Raw genomic sequence first — 21,512 nt, 5'->3', positions numbered from 1 at the left:
GTAGAGTAGGAGGGGCTACAGGTAATGAGTGGAGAGTAGGAGGAGCTACAGGTGATGAGTGCAGAGTAGGAGGAGCTACAGGTAAAGAGTGCAGAGTAGGAGGAGATACAGGTAATGAGTGCAGAGTAGGAGGGGCTACAGGTAATGAGTGCAGAGTAGGAGGAGCTACAGGTAATGAGTGCAAAATAGGAGGAGCTCATAAATTTTTTATTAGCTGAGAAGATAGTATTTTATTTTTAGTGCTCACAAAGCAGGTATTAGTCACTTTGGGGTCATTTGGGGGCACAAATTTCATATTAAAGAAGGTCTCTGCTGTCAAGGGGGAGGTGCTCGGCAGTTTGCCCCACCCTAGCACCTCCCCCTTGACAGAAGATAACCTTATTAGCATATTAGATGCTGAAACTAGTAGCACCGATTGTTTGCTCCTACTCTGCTACAGAAAAAAAGTTCCATCTGTTCCGGAATCAGTGGAGTGAACCCTTAGGGGGCGATTTTACTACAAGTTAATATAGATAATTCTCTCATGTGTGTAATATAATTGGAGCTTCTGTGTACTGGATTTCTGGACTTGGATTATTGTGAATTGAAGTTAGGAAGGAATTTCTTTTCAAAGGGGAGAAGAATTTCACTGAGGCTGATTTTTCCTCCCCCCCAGCATCACAGGAAACAGGCAGAACTGGATGGACGTGTGCCCTCGCTAGGGGTAAGTATGTTATTATTGTGCTGCAATAGACCTCCAGCAGCTGCCAACATGAAAGTGAAAGCATCTCCATGTATTACGAGCCGCCTCCTGCTATAACACCCCGAGGACTTTGGATTGCAGAGCATTCCCTCCCTGCAGATCTCACAGCCGGGACCCTCTAACCCTGGTGTGAGCCCCCCGTCACCTCTCCGCTGGTCACACACACCTCCAGGGTGCGGGAAGAGAACACAACGATCCTCAGGTAATCTGCTCATCTATAGCACATGCATGCTATTGTCCCCTGTTATCAGCCAGTCTGCATGTTTCGTATGTGACGGGTTAACGTGTTTTTAAGGTTATAAATTTGATCCGTATACAAAGGGTTATTTCTGAAGAGATCACATGAAACCTGCAAAGAGGTTCATGGTATCTGTGTCCTGGATGGTAGTGTTACCAGAGCTACACGTGTTATAGATGTTATACGACTTGTGCTTACTACATATTTGTCATTCAGGAGCCCGGGCAAGTAGAGTGAGAGGTTAATAATGTTCATAATGTGTGCAGAGAAGCTTTCCCCAGAGAAGATAGACATTACATGTAGAATTATTGGCTCAACCTCCTGCATGAGCTACATTATATTTTTCATCAGAAAAAGAGATAAATCCTGTATTGTATTCCAGAGCTGCACTTACTATTCTGCTGCAGGAGTAGTCACTGTGTACATACATGACATTACTTATACATTACAGAATAGTGAGTGCAGCTCTAGTCTATAATACAGAATGTAACTCAGGATCAGTACAGGATAAGTAATGTCATGTATGTACACAGTGACTGCACCAGCAGCAGAATAGTGAGTGCAGCTCTGGGGTATAATACAGGATGTAACTCAGGATCAGTACAGGATAAGTAATGTCATGTATGTACACAGTGACTGAACCAGCAGCAGAATAGTGAGTGCAGCTCTGGGGTATAATACAGGATGTAACTCAGGATCAGTACAGGATAAGTAATGTCATGTATGTACAAAGTGACTGCACCAGCAGCAGAATAGTGAGTGCAGCTCTGGAGTATAATACAGGATGTAACTCAGGATCAGTACAGGATAAGTAATGTCATGTATGTACACAGTGACTGCACCAGCAGCAGAATAGTGAGTGCAGCTCTGGGGTATAATACAGGATGTAACTCAGGATCAGTACAGGATAAGTAATGTCATGTATGTACACAGTGACTGCACCAGCAGCAGAATAGTGAGTGCAGCTCTGGGGTATAATACAGGATGTAACTCAGGATCAGTACAGGATAAGTAATGTCATGTATGTGCACAGTGACTGCACCGGCAGCAGAATAGTGAGTGCAGCTCTGGGGTATAATACAGGATGTAACTCAGGATCAGTACAGGATAAGTAATGTCATGTATGTACACAGTGACTGCACCAGCAGAATAGTGAGTGCAGCTCTGGGGTATAATACAGGATGTAACTCAGGATCAGTACAGGATAAGTAATGTCATGTATGTACACAGTGACTGCACCAGCAGCAGAATAGTGAGTGCAGCTCTGGGGTATAACACAGGATGTAACTCAGGATCAGTACAGGATAAGTAATGTCATGTATGTACACAGTGACTGCACCAGCAGCAGAATAGTGAGTGCAGCTCTGGAGCATAATACAGGATGTAACTCAGGATCAGTACAGGATAAGTAATATCATGTATCTACACAGTGACTGCACCAGCAGCAGAATAGTGAGTGCAGCTCTGGTGTATAATACAGGATGTAACTCAGGATCAGTACAGGATAAGTAATGTCATGTATGTGCACAGTGACTGCACCAGCAGCAGAATAGTGAGAGCAGCTCTGGAGTATAATACAGGATGTAACTCAGGATCAGTACAGGATAAGTAATGTCATGTATCTACACAGTGACTGCACCAGCAGCAGAATAGTGAGTGCAGCTCTGGTGTATAATACAGGATGTAACTCAGGATCAGTACAGGATAAGTAATGTCATGTATCTACACAGTGACTGCACCAGCAGCAGAATAGTGAGTGCAGCTCTGGTGTATAATACAGGATGTAACTCAGGATCAGTACAGGATAAGTAATGTCATGTATGTGCACAGTGACTGCACCAGCAGCAGAATAGTGAGTGCAGCTCTGGTGTATAATACAGGATGTAACTCAGGATCAGTACAGGATAAGTAATGTCATGTATGTGCACAGTGACTGCACCAGCAGCAGAATAGTGAGTGCAGCTCTGGTGTATAATACAGGATGTAACTCAGGATCAGTACAGGATAAGTAATGTCATGTATGTGCACAGTGACTGCACCAGCAGCAGAATAGTGAGAGCAGCTCTGGGGTATAATACAGGATGTAACTCAGGATCAGTACAGGATAAGTAATGTCATGTATGTACACAGTGACTGCACCAGCAGCAGAATAGTGAGTGCAGCTCTGGGGTATAATACAGGATGTAACTCAGGATCAGTACAGGATAAGTAATGTCATGTATGTGCACAGTGACTGCACCGGCAGCAGAATAGTGAGTGCAGCTCTGGGGTATAATACAGGATGTAACTCAGGATCAGTACAGGATAAGTAATGTCATGTATGTACACAGTGACTGCACCAGCAGCAGAATAGTGAGTGCAGCTCTGGGGTATAATACAGGATGTAACTCAGGATCAGTACAGGATAAGTAATGTCATGTATGTACACAGTGACTGCACCAGCAGCAGAATAGTGAGTGCAGCTCTGGGGTATAACACAGGATGTAACTCAGGATCAGTACAGGATAAGTAATGTCATGTATGTACACAGTGACTGCACCAGCAGCAGAATAGTGAGTGCAGCTCTGGAGCATAATACAGGATGTAACTCAGGATCAGTACAGGATAAGTAATGTCATGTATCTACACAGTGACTGCACCAGCAGCAGAATAGTGAGTGCAGCTCTGGTGTATAATACAGGATGTAACTCAGGATCAGTACAGGATAAGTAATGTCATGTATGTGCACAGTGACTGCACCAGCAGCAGAATAGTGAGAGCAGCTCTGGAGTATAATACAGGATGTAACTCAGGATCAGTACAGGATAAGTAATGTCATGTATCTACACAGTGACTGCACCAGCAGCAGAATAGTGAGTGCAGCTCTGGTGTATAATACAGGATGTAACTCAGGATCAGTACAGGATAAGTAATGTCATGTATCTACACAGTGACTGCACCAGCAGCAGAATAGTGAGTGCAGCTCTGGTGTATAATACAGGATGTAACTCAGGATCAGTACAGGATAAGTAATGTCATGTATGTGCACAGTGACTGCACCAGCAGCAGAATAGTGAGTGCAGCTCTGGTGTATAATACAGGATGTAACTCAGGATCAGTACAGGATAAGTAATGTCATGTATGTGCACAGTGACTGCACCAGCAGCAGAATAGTGAGTGCAGCTCTGGTGTATAATACAGGATGTAACTCAGGATCAGTACAGGATAAGTAATGTCATGTATGTGCACAGTGACTGCACCAGCAGCAGAATAGTGAGAGCAGCTCTGGAGTATAATACAGGATGTAACTCAGGATCAGTACAGGATAAGTAATGTCATGTATCTACACAGTGACTGCACCAGCAGCAGAATAGTGAGTGCAGCTCTGGTGTATAATACAGGATGTAACTCAGGATCAGTACAGGATAAGTAATGTGATGTATGTGCACAGTGACTGCACCAGCAGCAGAATAGTGAGTGCAGCTCTGGGGTATAATACAGGATGTAACTCAGGATCAGTACAGGATAAGTAATGTCATGTATCTACACAGTGACTGCACCAGCAGCAGAATTGTGAGAGCAGCTCTGGAGTATAATACAGGATGTAACTCAGGATCAGTACAGGATAAGTAATGTCATGTATGTACACAGTGACTGCACCAGCAGCAGAATAGTGAGTGCAGCTCTGGGGTATAATACAGGATGTAACTCAGGATCAGTACAGGATAAGTAATGTCATGTATGTGCACAGTGACTGCACCGGCAGCAGAATAGTGAGTGCAGCTCTGGGGTATAATACAGGATGTAACTCAGGATCAGTACAGGATAAGTAATGTCATGTATGTACACAGTGACTGCACCAGCAGCAGAATAGTGAGTGCATATCTGGGGTATAATACAGGATGTAACTCAGGATCAGTACAGGATAAGTAATGTCATGTATGTACACAGTGACTGCACCAGCAGCAGAATAGTGAGTGCAGCTCTGGTGTATAATACAGGATGTACCTCAGGATCAGTACAGGATAAGTAATGTCATGTATGTACACAGTGACTGCACCAGCAGCAGAATAGTGAGTGCAGCTCTGGGGTATAATACAGGATGTAACTCAGGATCAGTACAGGATAAGTAATGTCATGTATGTGCACAGTGACTGCACCAGCAGCAGAATAGTGAGTGCAGCACTGGGGTATAATACAGGATGTAACTCAGGATCAGTACAGGATAAGTAATGTCATGTATGTGCACAGTGACTGCACCAGCAGCAGAATAGTGAGTGCAGCTCTGGGGTATAATACAGGATGTAACTCAGGATCAGTACAGGATAAGTAATGTCATGTATCTACACAGTGACTGCACCAGCAGCAGAATTGTGAGAGCAGCTCTGGAGTATAATACAGGATGTAACTCAGGATCAGTACAGGATAAGTAATGTCATGTATGTACACAGTGACTGCACCAGCAGCAGAATAGTGAGTGCAGCTCTGGGGTATAATACAGGATGTAACTCAGGATCAGTACAGGATAAGTAATGTCATGTATGTGCACAGTGACTGCACCGGCAGCAGAATAGTGAGTGCAGCTCTGGGGTATAATACAGGATGTAACTCAGGATCAGTACAGGATAAGTAATGTCATGTATGTACACAGTGACTGCACCAGCAGCAGAATAGTGAGTGCATATCTGGGGTATAATACAGGATGTAACTCAGGATCAGTACAGGATAAGTAATGTCATGTATGTACACAGTGACTGCACCAGTAGCAGAATAGTGAGTGCAGCTCTGGGGTATAATACAGGATGTAACTCAGGATCAGTACAGGATAAGTAATGTCATGTATGTACACAGTGACTGCACCAGCAGCAGAATAGTGAGTGCAGCTCTGGAGTATAATACAGGATGTAACTCAGGATCAGTACAGGATAAGTAATGTCATGTATGTACACAGTGACTGCACCAGCAGCAGAATAGTGAGTGCAGCTCTGGTGTATAATACAGGATGTAACTCAGGATCAGTACAGGATAAGTAATGTCATGTATGTACACAGTGACTGCACCAGCAGCAGAATAGTGAGTGCAGCTCTGGGGTATAATACAGGATGTAACTCAGGATCAGTACAGGATAAGTAATGTCATGTATGTGCACAGTGACTGCACCAGCAGCAGAATAGTGAGTGCAGCACTGGGGTATAATACAGGATGTAACTCAGGATCAGTACAGGATAAGTAATGTCATGTACAGGTATCTACACAGTGACTCAATCGTACACCTCAAGTTATACCTCAAAGTCATGTGCATAGAGCTGTACAATCTATAAATAATTCTGCCCCAAAATATTCCACAGTGACTAAATATAGAAATGTATAGTGACCTTCCAAGATCCCGCCTCTAAGTCTGGATCTGATGGACTTGAAGTATTGTCTGTGCAAGTGCTATTGGCATTTCCAGGTTCACCTTTATGAAGCCTCCGGGGACTTTCCATACAAGTTATTTTGGAGCTCAGCGTGGCTTCTGTATGTGGGAGGAGAGATATATCTACAGCCTACACCTCATACATAAATGAGTTTGATTACCTTGACCACGTTACACACTGGAAGCTTCTTGCTGACACATCACTTCAATCCCTGAACCAACTTTGTTGACTGATATAAGACAACTGCATTGAACTTCTAGGAGGTAAGTGGAAAAGGATTAGTAAAGATCTGATAGTCCTATCACCTCAAGCCAAGAACATCAAATCAATAAGACAAGAACTAGGAGAACTGACAAGTATAGTCAAGGCCTGGTAGATCTATCAAGTCTATTCAACACCAATTAAACCCATCAAGTGAAGAAGAAGCAGAAGAAGAACCTTCAAGTTTAGGCCTAGAAGATCCATAAGGTCTAACCAATACCAAGTAAACCAATCAAGTCAAGACCAAGGAATCCAATCAATACCTAATAGATCCACCAAGTCAAGACCTAGTTGTCCCATCAATTTCCGTCAGTAGCTAGTAGACCATTGATAAAAGATCTACTAGATCTAACAGACCTTTAAAGTAAGGAACTAGTTGACTTGTATGGTCAAGCACTGAATACTAGTGGTGACCATAGGAAGAATTATGTCTTCTGAACCTCTTGTCTTGAAGTTATGTCTTCAAGGTTGTCAATGTTCTGTTCATTATTGTCTTCTTCCATCTTGACCTTTTAAAACTGGGTATTGAAGCATAATACGTCACTTCTTGTTGTGGGATTTTTATGATGTAGTGAAGAAGAAGAACCTTCACGTTAAAGCCCAGAAGATCCATAAGGTCTAAATAATACCAAGCAAGTCAAGACCTAGGTATCCAATCAGTACCTAATAGATCCAACAAGTCAAGACCTAGTTGTCCCATGAATTTCCGTCAGTAGCTAGTAGACCATTGATAAAAGATCTACTAGATCCATCAAGACTGTATAGACCTATGAAGTAAAGGACTAGTTGACTCTTATGGTCAAGCATTGAATACTAGTGGTGACCATCGGAAGGATTATGTCTTCTGAACCTCTTGTCTTGAAGTTATGTCTTCAAGGTTGTCAATGTTGTGTTCATTATTGTCTTCTTCCATCTTGACCTTTTCCAACTGGGTATTGAAGCATGATACGTCACTTTTTGTTGTGGGATTTTTATTGTGTAGTCAGCGCTTTTTCCTAAGTAGCTTCTATGACCTGATAGTACTTAGCTTTGGGTTACAGTGCCTCAAAATATCTGATAATTTGGATCGTTGTATCAGAACCGGTATGGCAGATCATGTTGTGGTATATATTTATGCTAAACTCGCTGGACCCAGATACACTCCACCACAGAATAGAAAAGGAATAGTCATGATGAAACTCCACCTAGAGTAAATACCTGAGAGGGCTTACCAGAAATGGTAGGCTTTGGCAAGGACTACGAGGAAGCTGATAGATTGGTAAATACAGGAGAAGGTAAAGAGGGTGCGGTAGCTGTATGATAATGTGTTCTCACATAATGTTGCCGGTGGATACCTTCTAGATCGGCTACTAGTTGTAAATAATCATTGTGTACACACTAGAAGCATCTGAAGACATAGCTGAGGAACCAAAGTTGTACTCAGTGATTGTAGGACAGTAGAGTAAATCATATACAAGCAATGGCTGAGAGGGATGGGGGTGCCAATGGGTAAAGGCCCAAATTTCTGGGTGCCTACAAGTCACTTTGCTTTGGTCGGGATATTTAGATACCAGGGCCTCCTGCTGCTCTGTTGTAGGGGATTCCCAGAAGTGTAGATGTAGGGATAGATATCAGGATTCCCTACAGTGAAGACCTGCCACATCCTGATAGTACAGGCCTGTAGGGAATCCCATGACTGTGCCGGTGGAATTCCGTCATGGCTTGGATGAAATTGATGATGTTGAGATAATTCTCAATTGTTCTTGAGGATTCTCCTTGACGGGTCTTGAATTGCATGAGAAGCAAGAACATTAGTCGTGAACCACAGGCTTAGCTGTTATCTATGATCATAACTGGAGCCTGTTATGAAAACAACTGCCGGTAACTTTACGACGTAGACCCAACTGCTGTCAACTTTACTACACAAGTATAACTGGAGTCACCTTACACTATAGTTATAACTTATAACTTATGATTACGTAGACGCCACGGGTGCCAACTTGTCACAGATCGTACGTGTCATGGATTGTCCTCGGACTCGGCCGATGTTAATAATGAGGTTATATTACAGTATTTGCTGAAAACAGCTTTTTTTATGATGATGTTTTTATGGGTTAGCAAATGATTAGTCAGACTTGGCTGGTTGCCCACAGTTTGTCTCTAAAGGGATCTGACATCACCCCTTACATGTAAACATTGTACTTCCCATGAAATCACAATTCACTTTCCTCTGTTTCTGGGTCAGGTGGTGGCTCAGCATCTGATTTTTTTGGTCTGTTTTTGAAAAATGAAAGTTGACCTGTGATTGGTCAGTGTGACGCCCTCGGGTGGCTTCTAAGGACTCTATTGTTTACTTTCCTAGAGTGTCAGTTGGTCGTGTGATCACTCGATACTTGTTGGGTCACTGATATCACAACCCTAAACACTCTGAATCTCTGGTCAGTTGTTGTATCTGTGGGAAAAGGATTTATCATGAATGTTATGTCTGTAAGGAGACGGTTAAACTTCATTAGACTCATAATAACTCCACACACCTACAGCGAGACCTGGCACAACAATAAGACCTGGCAGGAAGCCCGGAACCGGCGTCTGCGTATCTCCAGGTTATACCAAGTGAAGCTTCACTAACGTCTGCAGGTGACCCCATGTTCATGTGAAACCGTATATAGACTAAACAGATGATCACATGTCATGTAGAAGGATTGTTGTTACACCAAATAATATTTACCCCCACCACCACCACCAAGTAGTCACCTCAGAGCCTTCCTATATCATCTTGTGGATGATCATCTTGTGGAGACATTGCTCAACTCACTAAGTATCATAATCTGCTGGCAGTGTGATGAAGAGGAATGCACTGTGTTATTCCCACTGTAATTCGTATGCAAATGAGGCAGTTGGTGCACTCCAGCTTGTCCTCAGCACTGCTATTAAAGCATACATCCTCTTGGTGTCACCACATGCTCCTCACTACACAAATCTCCTGCTTATCTGACAGTGAGGGGGTAGTCCAGGCAGGAATATCAGTGCTCCGGGTGCTTAAGACACAGTTGGGTGCACCAACTGCCTCATTAGAATACGGATTAATATGGGAATTTATCAGGAACGTCTCAATGTACAGAAATAATAAAGGTAGTTTAGAAATCACAGGGAATTACTGTTCAGTTAATTCCAGCAGGGGAGGTGGTAGAATCCCTTTAACTATGCACAATATCCCCACTAGGGCAGAACTGTGCCCTCTCTCTAACCAGTAGTCACTGTAGAGCCCCCTTATTCCTTCATCCGACACACCAGTGACCAGCCCTCAGGAGACACAAAACATTACTTATCATATATATTGGGCCCCATTTAGGGGATAAACTGCTGATTATTGGGGTCTCACTGTAACTATACAGGATGAGTGAAGGGGGTATTCCAGTCACATATAGTTATCCCCTATACATTGATTGCTTTTATGTTATATGTTGTCTTTATGTTATAATATGTTTGACGTAATGTGCTAAAGCTCAGAGAGAGTCACTTTTCCCATCCCGTTATCTAGTAACCAGATTAGATGATCAATTATTAGCTCTGCCGCTGTGTACGTGAAGTCTTAGCTTGTATTCTATGGTTTATGTTGTGTCTCACATAACAAGGGCAGAAATGTGAGAACGAAAAGTCAATTAAAACGTTACGGGTCTTGACTATACAACAGCGATCCTTGATCTCTACACAGTGGAGGCATTTAAAGGGTAATTCCAGCTATAAACACCATTATATAGTTTATTGTTATATGGCCTCCCGGTGGGTGGTTATTTTTTTATTGTCCTTTTCACAACAACTTTCCCAATTTATTAGAGGCTGTAGTCACATGATCCCCAGCCAATCACAGTAATAGCTGAGCGCATGCGCAGATTTATACACAGATTCAGACACAACTTTACCTGGATACTGCGGATGGTCTCTTGGGGAAAAATTGGGGCCAATTTTTATGAATATGCAATAATCTTGCTTTACGTTCTTTAGTAAGATGTAGATGGATATTAAGGGGGCCCTGACCTTTCCCCTGATCCCAATGTATTATTTTTCATTCATTATTGATGAATGTGTTTTGTTTTTTGTGTTCTCTCCACAGTTTCTCATCTACAAAACTAGAAACAGGTGAAATGATTTGGGTGCAAACAGTTGCAGCTTTCCTACTGATGATCCTCCATGGAGTATTCTGCGGTGGCTGTAAGTATACTTATATGGATTGGTTATCCAGGGACCACAGTAGATGTTGTTGGAATTTACAATACTGCAAATGAATGCGATTTGTCTTTTTCTGGGTCTGAAGAGCATTGAGCCCCGCCCCTGAGGACCCTAGCACGACCATCGCACTCATTTCTCATGGGATGCCACCTTTAAATAATTTACAATACTGCGAATGAATGCAATTTATGTTTTTGTGGGGCTGAAGAGCATTAAGTCCCACCCCTGAGGTTCCCAGCACTACCATCACTCATTTCTCATGGCATTACACCTTTAAATAATTTACAATACTGTAAATGAATGCAATTTATGTTTTTGTGGGTCTGAAGAGCATTAAGCCCCGCCCCTGAGGATCCAAGCACTATCATCTCACTCATTTCTCTTGGGATTCCACCTTTAAATAATTAACAATTCTGCACTCAAATAGTCCTAGCTTCCCAGAGGGTAGAGCTATTGTTTCTAGCTTTCAAGCCCCCTTATAAAACTTTCTATTTTTACTGAGAGGTGACCACTTGCTGTTAAAGGATGGGGGGCTGGGAAGATCTTTTAAGACATGGAAATTAATTTACATGATAGCACCTAACGGTCAGTCTTTTGTAGGTGAGATAATTTTCAACATTTTGCTCAAAAGATATAGATATAGATAAGACAATTATCAACCCAAATACAAAAATGTCATGTGGTTACTTTGCTTGCGGCCCCTAGACCTCTTAGACCTTATAGAATTACTGCCATGTTGGATTTTTGGTCTGGTAGTTGGGAAACACTGGCTATTCACACATCACCTGTGGGATAATCTTGGCTGGATATGTTTGTGGTGCTACTGACCAAAAATTCCATCAGTTGTCTTCTTCATGGTGACCATGTAACAATGATGATGTTAATGTTTCACCTGTTCCTCCATTTTTCCAGTGTTTGAAGTCAAATGCAGCCAAAAAATTTGGAAATGTGGAGAGACCCTGACCCTGAATTGTACCCTGACCAAACCACCTGGGGAAATCAGCCTAATGGATAACGATTCATATTTGATAAAAAGCGATTTGCATACTCAGGAGACGCTGATCTCAGAGGATCGGAAATTCTCCATTGTCTGGACAGAAGAATGGGTGCTGGTTACCATCGCCAACGTCAGCTTCTCTGATAATCACCGATATTTACTTATTATAACAGCCAAAGAACGGGCAGGAGGATATCATAGCGGACACATCTGGATCAATGTTTCTGGTAAGAAAGTTTTTGTTTTTCTTCTATTGTAGGAGGAGTTTATTAAATATGCTCTTAAATTATGCTAATGAGGAAGGGGTTACCAGAGTCCCAACTTCATAGGCCGATAGACTGCGCAGGTGTCCCCCCTCCCACTGTGTTAGATTCCATCAGGCAGAGGGAAGGGGAAGTGCAGAGTGAGCAGGCTAAGGTAACGCCCCCAGAGCCCCTCAGGCTGCTTAGCATTATTTTAATAGTTGATTTAAGAAGCAAGGAGGCCATGGATAACAGATATAAGAAGATTACCATAGTCCCAGTGCCTGGGTCAAAGAGTAGGTGTCCCTGGTTGATCTAGATTTTGATGGTTGATGACGTTGATATATGGAAGTTGGATTTGCAAAATTAGGATGACCCCAGAGTAAGTTATCTAATGAGTTGCCAATTTTCGTATATTTTTTATACCTTAGGTATATGTACACCAAAGATTTCTAAAAATAGTGAAAATGAACTGAAATGTGAAGCAGAGAGTGAATATAAAGCATCAATAGACTGGATGGATGAACATAGACGACTGTACAAGAGCCAAAGAACAATGGAACACGAACAACTAACTACTGGTTTTACGTTACGAAGTTTTCTGCAACTGAGAGATGAATATAAGGGCAAGAAAATCTGCTGCTCCGTCTCGTACCGGATAAATGGTAGTTATAGGGTGAAGGAGACATGTACTTCTGATTGGGACCCCTCACATACATCAGGTGACTACCTCTACCCTCTACTTGTTCTATGATACCAGTCTCTCATTACAGATGAGTGAATCATTCCAGATCCGATTTGGTGAGGCCTCGCTGAATTTTTGGCAAATTTTTTTGTTCCTTGGAAATTGGTATATGCCCCCTCTACTCCTCTAAAAGTGAGATTATGTTTAATAAAAAAAAAATCCTCTCTCTTTTTGTTCATTTTCTACAAAGTCTTAGGGCTAGGGTTGGGGTTCCCCAACCGGAATAATAAAAAAAAAATAACAAAAAAATTTAAAAGGACTAGAGGGGGTTATACCCCAACAGGAAGTGAATCATAAAAAAATCTGAATTCGATTTGATGCAGGAAAATCGGCAAATAGATTTACTGGTCTCTACCCGGTCATAATCAGTGTCGGGCCTTGGGGCCACCAGATAAATTATGCTGCAGGCCCATCCCTCCATCAGCTTTTAGAAAACACACTCCAGTAGCCTCCAATTTCGGTTGTCTTCTGCTGTACCTCTGGGATTCAGTACCTGGGCCCCCCGGATCCTCTGCTTCTCTGGTGGGCCAGTCTGACACAGCTCATATTCTGTGCCGTATACTAGGGGGCTCATAAATCCTATACATTGCTAAACAGTGTAGTTGTGAAGAATCAACCATACACGGCAAAAGTAGTGTACCATACATGACCCCGCGAGTAGCAGGGCCCCATAATACCCATAATATTGCATCGATTTCAAATACCTATATACAGTACTAGTTATAATACAGTTTTGTGTCTAAATAATAGTGCCATAAGTTGCCTTCATAGCACATACATAGAGATAACTAAATAGCAATGCAATATAATGTAATGTAATGTAATAAATAATTCAGTGCAAAGTACTGGGCATGTAGCGCCTTAGTATAGGCACCAAAGTACTCAAAAAGTGGCCAAACTTGTATACATTGGTCAGAATAATGCTTCCCTATACTATACAGTGCGTCTACCGCCATATATAACCATAATATATCCCATAGAGAGTATATATGGCCATGGTCTAGCAAAATACTGAGTGGATCCCTTGTACCCCAGTATGAATTCAATCTATTGCAATATTTAGATGCGAAAGACAAACCCTTGTTCTTGTGATTGCATAGAAAACTTAAAAGAAAAAAACCACTTATTATATAAAAATGGATCCTTACTCCACTTCATTCCGATCCCGGCACTGGTCTTCTCTAATCTTGACACACCGACACTTTGATTTAGCAGCCCGGAGCACAGGGACAAGATGTCCGGCGCTCCGGGCTGCTAATAATGTATGGGAGAGGGAGGTGACGTCACCTGAGAAACATGAATTCCAACCTCTCACGTGGTGTATCCTCCCACCATGGTAGAGGGAGGTGCGGGGGTGTGCATAATTAGCAATCCAGAGCAACGGACATCTTGTCTGTGCGCTCCTGGCTGCTAATTTGAAGTCTTATTCTAGGCATTAGAGAAAAACAGTGCCAGGATTAGAATGCAGAGGAACGCAGGTGAGAATGGGTAGTTTTTTTGGTTTTTTTTTATAATAAGTGGTTGTTTTCCTAAATTAGTAGACTACCCCTTTAAGATTTGGCATGGATACAAGTCTTGGTACCATTAAGGAGAAATAGTTGATGCCCCAGAAGCCTTGAGCTATGCCTCTAAACATAAGATAGCAAATTCAAAAAGTTATTAAGTTTTTTTTTTTTTTTTTGATAAAGCCTTTAGCGTCAAGAATACTACTGTCTCGGTTGTCATGATATTCCTCGCAGCTTCTGCGGTGGTTGCCGTTCTCGGTTACCTGTTACATAGGAGGAAGATGACCATAATCAAAGGTAAATACATTCTACGATTTACACAATTTACAATAGTAGTTTCCCTCTACTTATTGACCATTGTAAAATATGTGTCCCAATTTTTCGGCTCCTGGGCTGGACAGGTGGGTAGACAGTAGACATATTCTTCTACAATATTTTTTCTTCTTCTTAGTTAAAATGTCCGTAGATGGCTATTGAATACCCTACGCGTTTCAAGCAATCATTTTTTTCATGTGATTATGATTGTTCGAAATGCATAGGATCTCTTCACCTGAAAAGGTTCCAGATCCGATTATAACAGATGTCTATAGTATAATGGGATAGAAGGTATCAAAGAAATGTGTTACTGGCACCCAGGTGAAAACTTCATCAATCTTAAAGGACGTCTACCACCAGGATGAAGAACTGTAAACCAAGCACACTGACATACTGGTGTGCGCCCCCTCTGGCAGGATCTGCTCTTTTTTTAGGATAACTAGTCCCTGTTCTTAAGGAAAAAAGACTTTAACAATTATGCAAATGAGTCTGAGGGGCTTCAGGCCCCATTAACACCTATGGAACCTCGATCTACTTGGGCTCATTTGCATAATTTTAAAAGCCTTTAAAAAAAAAAAAACAGGAAATAAAAAGATAAAAGAAGAGTGGATCCTGCCAGAGGATCACCACTGACACCAGTATGTCAATGTGCTTGGTTTACAGTCCTTCATCCTGGTGGTAGATTTCCTTTAAGTTTGATAAAGTTTTAACCTAGGTGTCAGGATCACATTTCTTTGATACCTTCTATCCCATTATACTATAGACATCTGTTACAATCGGATGTGGAACCTTTTAGGTGCCACACTCACACAAACCGTGGCAGCTATTCCATGGCCGATATCAGACAGTTATAGAGGAGCGGTATATTCTCAATAACTTGCAGTACCGTACCATTGCAGTGTATTGAGCGAGCAATCAGACCCCCTTGGGTTTTGTAAAAAGTATAAAAAAAAGTTCAAAAATTCTAATAATCCTCTTTCCATAGACAGATAATAACTATATTAACAAATAAAATCACAGTATGTACCCCAGCATCCCAAATACAAAAATAGTTACCCAATATTGTTAACATCCAAAATGTTGAAATCGTAGTTTTCTCAACATTTTGACAACATATTAAAATTTGCATAAGAATGTCAATGCAAATTATATATATATTTTTTTTTTGGGGGGGGGGCAAAATCTAAAAACATTTATTAAAGGTATTCAGACATTAAATTTGTTATCCCTGTGATCGGTCCGACCCAAAAAATAAGGCAAGTGCACAGTAAAAGCCATAAAAACCAGTCCAGTAGAAAATGGCACATTTTTCTTCTAGCTTCCCAGTACATGGCACCGGATATCAAATGGTGCCACTAGGAATTGCAATGTATGAATCTCTATTCTGAAAAATAAAAAAGACATATTTTGCATAAAATTGCAGTGAGGACACTTCTAATAGTTAAATCCTGACAGTCAGAATCCAAATACCTGCCGCAGAACAATATTATAGATTTTGGATTTTTGCATATCCCCTAAACATTAAAAGTACAAGGTGGCTCCATTTACCATGTGCCATTGATGGGCGCCTTCATATACTGTATAATATTCACTGATTCTTTCTTTTTGCGGTAATTACTCTTAAATAATATCTCCCTGCTTGAAACTTCACTGTGATTGGAGGTATTTTTTATAAAAAATAAAACTTGACTTTTATTTTATTAACATTAAAATTGTTGCAGGACTGTAAATACAGATGTGATGTTTTTTGATTACTAACAATCTGTCATTTTGTTTGTTCCAATTGGTAACAACGAATCGTGGGATTATAGCCTGGTTTTAGGCTCTTGATAATCCTCAGGATCGTGTATATGTACACTGCAGCCTTCTGCTGCCGTTGTTTCCCCTAAACTTGGAAGACAGAAAGTTTTGTAGCACAATGTGAGTGTGATCGTATTGCACACCTCACACCGTGTCTATCAATTAGAGCAGCTGATGGATATTGTTGTGCCGCTGGAAACCAGTGTGTAACATTAAAGTATCAGCACTTTCTATTTGTTCTGGCCATTCCGATTTTATTCTAATCTTGATGCGGCTATCTAACATCAGCTGGCGGCTGACAATTGACCCTAGGACCCTACGCGTTTCATCATTGCCAAAGATTCCTCAGGGGTCTGTTATTAGGCATATTATAACTAGGGTTGTGAGACATCCGTGCGGCATGAGTGCCCGGTATGTAGTAGCCGTGGCGCGCGCCGGCAGTGTCCTGTTTATATTCAACTCCCCCTGCTCGTCACCGCTGACGAGCCTCCCTTCTGGCCCAATCAGAGAGCTGAGCGTCACTAAGTGACGTGTAACCGGAGCTGCGGGTGGAATGACCAATCACAGCCATGAGGGAGGGACGGAAGGTTCGCGGTACCTCCCCCTGGTGTGCGTTCTTCATTCCCCCAGCCGTGGTACCCTGAGACTTCAGGTATGTACCGTGGAGTGATATATCACTCAAGTTCCAGTATATCTTGATGTGGGCTATCTCCTAAGGGTGTATCTAATTGGGGGAGGGTTTTTTATAATTTGTTTAGATAGGGAAAACGCTGCTTCCAGCGCCTTTGTTGCGGATCCTCCTGGCAGACTTTTGTGTAGAACACAGTGATACCGCTTCTTCGAGTAACAAAATGAGTGTTTTCTTGTACAAAATAGTGCCTATAGTATTCTGATGTTAAATCTTATTTTAATATTCTCTTGCTGGCTTAAATCATTTTTTGGGGGAAATCAGACGTTTATGACAAGGGATGGTTTGCCTATGGTATGTTCGCACAGTACTACCTGCAAGCTCATTCAGCAGCCCCACTAGATAGATGTCCTGTATCCTGTGTATCCTGCGTATGACACCTTGTGGGTACTGCCACCTAATACTCTATGAGATGAGTTATTCGATGAAACTTGCATATGATATAAAGTCGTTCAGGCCAGATGGTTGGACACAATTGATTTTAAAAGTCCACTGGGCTTCCTTCCTGAGTATCAGCTTGTCCCAGTCTCCCCCTCTACGGGGTGGCCGTACTTCTTCTATGCCTCGGAATGTAATTTCCTTTTGGTTCCCTTGGTGGCGGGAGAGGGGGAGACTGGGACAAGCTGATACTCAGGAAGGAAGCCCAGTGGACTTTTAAAATCAATTGTGTCCAACCATCTGGCCTGAACGACTTTATATCATATGCAAGTTTCATCGAATAACTCATCTCATAGAGTATTAGGTGGCAGTACCCACAAGGTGTCATACGCAGGATACACAGGATACAGGACATCTATCTAGTGGGGCTGCTGAATGAGCTTGCAGGTAGTACTGTGCGAACATACCATAGGCAAACCATCCCTTGTCATAAACGTCTGATTTCCCCCAAAAAATGATTTAAGCCAGCAAGAGAATATTAAAATAAGATTTAACATCAGAATACTATAGGCACTATTTTGTACAAGAAAACACTCATTTTGTTACTCGAAGAAGCGGTATCACTGTGTTCTACACAAAAGTCTGCCAGGAGGATCCGCAACAAAGGCGCTGGAAGCAGCGTTTTCCCTATCTAAACAAATTATAAAAAACCCTCCCCCAATTAGATACACCCTTAGGAGATAGCCCACATCAAGATATACTGGAACTTGAGTGATATATCACTCCACGGTACATACCTGAAGTCTCAGGGTACCACGGCTGGGGGAATGAAGAACGCACACCAGGGGGAGGTACCGCGAACCTTCCGTCCCTCCCTCATGGCTGTGATTGGTCATTCCACCCGCAGCTCCGGTTACACGTCACTTAGTGACGCTCAGCTCTCTGATTGGGCCAGAAGGGAGGCTCGTCAGCGGTGACGAGCAGGGGGAGTTGAATATAAACAGGACACTGCCGGCGCGCGCCACGGCTACTACATACCGGGCACTCATGCCGCACGGATGTCTCACAACCCTAGTTATAATATGCCTAATAACAGACCCCTGAGGAATCTTTGGCAATGATGAAACGCGTAGGGTCCTAGGGTCAATTGTCAGCCGCCAGCTGATGTTAGATAGCCGCATCAAGATTAGAATAAAATCGGAATGGCCAGAACAAATAGAAAGTGCTGATACTTTAATGTTACACACTGGTTTCCAGCGGCACAACAATATCCATCAGCTGCTCTAATTGATAGACACGGTGTGAGGTGTGCAATACGATCACACTCACATTGTGCTACAAAACTTTCTGTCTTCCAAGTTTAGGGGAAACAACGGCAGCAGAAGGCTGCAGTGTACATATACACGATCCTGAGGATTATCAAGAGCCTAAAACCAGGCTATAATCCCACGATTCGTTGTTACCAATTGGAACAAACAAAATGACAGATTGTTAGTAATCAAAAAACATCACATCTGTATTTACAGTCCTGCAACAATTTTAATGTTAATAAAATAAAAGTCAAGTTTTATTTTTTATAAAAAATACCTCCAATCACAGTGAAGTTTCATATACTGTATACCCCAAAGCCGCTGCCCCCTCCAGCATCAGGGCTGTTAATGCTGCTCCTAAGAACCATATTGGCAGCTCGATATTGCACAGGGATGCCTTAAGTATTATTTAAAATAAATACAAAAATAATTAAAAAAATAATGTAAAAGTCCACTTTTAGGAGAAAAATCAAAATTTTTAAATTTTAATATGTTTCCTGGTTATAGATGTCGACGATTAAATGTAAAATTGACTGTAGTAACCCAGATCAACCACTACACAAAGGACGGAGCTATGCTACTTGTGCTGGTTCTTTAAACTTCTGTTCTGGAGGGCCAGGCATTGGACCCCCCAATCATCTGGTATTGGATACAATTGGTCATCAAATCTCTTTTAATAAAATTTGTAATCAAAATACAAGCCCCCCCCCCCCCGACCCCATGACAATACTGTATCACTTACAAGGTGTCTTATTCCTTCTAGATCGCCGCATTTCACAAGGAGCCCTCATAGAGCAAGGTGAGTAAGAAGGGAAACACATAGCCTAAGATTCATTTGTATCCCCAAAGCAAAAGACACAAGGAGAACACGGATAAATGAGATGCAGATTCTTATAATCAAGTAGGAGGAGCTGAGCAGATTGTGCATTGTGTCCTATCAGCAGGAAGTATGTTATAGAGCAGGATGAGCTGAGCAGATTGTGCATTGTGTCCTATCAGCAGGAAGTATGTTATAGAGCAGGATGAGCTGAGCAGATTGTGCATTGTGTCCTATCAGCAGGAAGTATGTTATAGAGCAGGATGAGCTGAGCAGATTGTGCATTGTGTCCTATCAGCAGGAAGTATGTTATAGAGCAGGAGAAGCTGAGCAGATTGTGCATAGTGTCCTATCTGCAGACAGCATGTTATAGAGCAGGAGGAGCTGAGCAGATTGTACACAGTGTCCTGTCTGCAGGCAGCGTGTTATAGAGCAGGAGGAGCTGAACAGTTTGTATGTGGTGTCCTATATGCAGGCAGCATATTATAGAGCAGGGGGAGCTGAGCAGATTGTACATAGTGTCCTATATGTAGGCAGCATGTTATAGAGCAGGAGCAGCTGAGCAGATTGTAGATAGTGTCCTATCTGTAGGCAGCATGTTATAGAGCAGGAGGAGCTGAGCAGATTGTACATAGTGTCCTATCTGCAGGCAGCATGTTATAGAGCAGGAGGAGCTGAGCAGCTTGTACATAGTGTTCTATCTGCAGGCAGCATGTTATAGAGCAAGATGAGCTGAGCAGATTGTACATAGTGTCCTATCTGCAGGCAGCATGTTATAGAGCAGGAGGAGCTGAGCAGCTTGTACATAGTGTTCTATCTGCAGGCAGCATGTTATAGAGCAGGAGGAGCTGAGCAGGTTGTATTGCCTGTCTCTTCTAATGATCTTTTCTTTTTTAATAGAAACATATGAGGAAGAGAAAACAACGTTGAAAACATCTCCTCCCCCACAAGATGTATAACCGAGAGAAATCTGATGACGTCACTTTGTAGCAAGTCAATGTTCGTTATCACTGGACTGATAACTGATGATCCTAAATTATGAAAACCTATTTATGTGAAATTGATACATTCTTACTTATGGACATCATTTCCAGACGCCGTACCTCCCCCTCTGTGGGGTCTCAGCTGATGAAAGGGCTTCTTGGGGTGTGAAGGCGCGTTGCATCTGCCATGTCCTTACAGAGGGCATCAGCATATCCCATGGTATCATTATATACTGGGATATACCCTGGTCTGGCCCCTCCCCCAAAGCCTCCATATATTTCTATGGAGCACCCACATAATGATCTGAGGTAAGTGCCAATCCCTTAAATGTGACTTATTGGGGTTTGTCCAGCATAAAAATCCCAACAAAAAATCATCTTCATTTTGAAAATTTAAAGGGTTGTCTGTAGAAAGAAAAGTATGAAAATGCCAGCTTTTTGCCAAATGAACACTTTTCTATAATATAATATCATTACACATATTGGGACAGATTTACTTACCCGGTCTCGTCGCGACCCCCGATTCGGACGGTCCGACGTCACCTCTCAGTACTCTCACACTGCTCCTCCCATATGTGTTACCTCTCAGTACTCTCACACTGCTCCTCCCATATGTGTTACCTCTCAGTACTCTCACACTGCTCCTCCCATCTGTGTCACCTCTCAGCACTCTCACACTGCTCCTCCCATCTGTGTCACTTCTCAGTACTCTCACACTGCTCCTCCCATATGTGTTACCTCTCAGTACTCTCACACTGCTCCTCCCATCTGTGTTACCTCTCAGTACTCTCACACTGCTCCTCCCATCTGTGTCACTTCTCAGTACTCTCACACTGCTCCTCCAGCACTCTCACACTGCTCCTCCCATCTGTGTTACCTCCCAGCA

The 21,512-nt window shown here is 42.3% G+C and overlaps 1 protein-coding gene across 1 annotated transcript; it reads left to right on the top strand.

Moving 5' to 3' along the window:
• The first annotated feature begins 476 nt into the window (after positions 1 to 476).
• On the top strand, positions 477 to 21,196 carry LOC140065094 (uncharacterized). The gene is made up of 7 exons (XM_072112582.1): positions 477 to 944; positions 10,731 to 10,828; positions 11,759 to 12,070; positions 12,517 to 12,807; positions 14,519 to 14,632; positions 19,590 to 19,625; positions 20,544 to 21,196. Exons 2-7 carry the CDS (start codon positions 10,762 to 10,764, stop codon positions 20,600 to 20,602), a joined length of 879 nt encoding a protein of 292 aa, XP_071968683.1. The 5' UTR covers positions 477 to 944; positions 10,731 to 10,761; the 3' UTR covers positions 20,603 to 21,196.
• Positions 21,197 to 21,512: the final 316 nt, after the last annotated feature.

This window comes from Engystomops pustulosus, chromosome 6, assembly GCF_040894005.1.
Source record: "Engystomops pustulosus chromosome 6, aEngPut4.maternal, whole genome shotgun sequence".
Taxonomy (NCBI): Eukaryota; Metazoa; Chordata; class Amphibia; order Anura; family Leptodactylidae; genus Engystomops; species Engystomops pustulosus.
Note: the sequence above shows the minus strand (reverse complement) of the source record. Positions and strands in the feature narration are given on the sequence as shown.

What these genes read in the sequence shown, in the direction of transcription:
- LOC140065094 (XM_072112582.1), top strand. Translation starts at nt 10,762, where the DNA reads ATGATTTGGGTGCAAACAGTTGCAGCTTTCCTACTGATGATCCTCCAT. An exon ending in TGGAGTATTCTGCGGTGGCT is followed by an intron (nt 10,829 to 11,758) that starts GTAAGTATACTT and finishes CCATTTTTCCAG; the next exon opens with TGTTTGAAGTCAAATGCAGC. An exon ending in GAAGATGACCATAATCAAAG is followed by an intron (nt 14,633 to 19,589) that starts GTAAATACATTC and finishes TATTCCTTCTAG; the next exon opens with ATCGCCGCATTTCACAAGGA.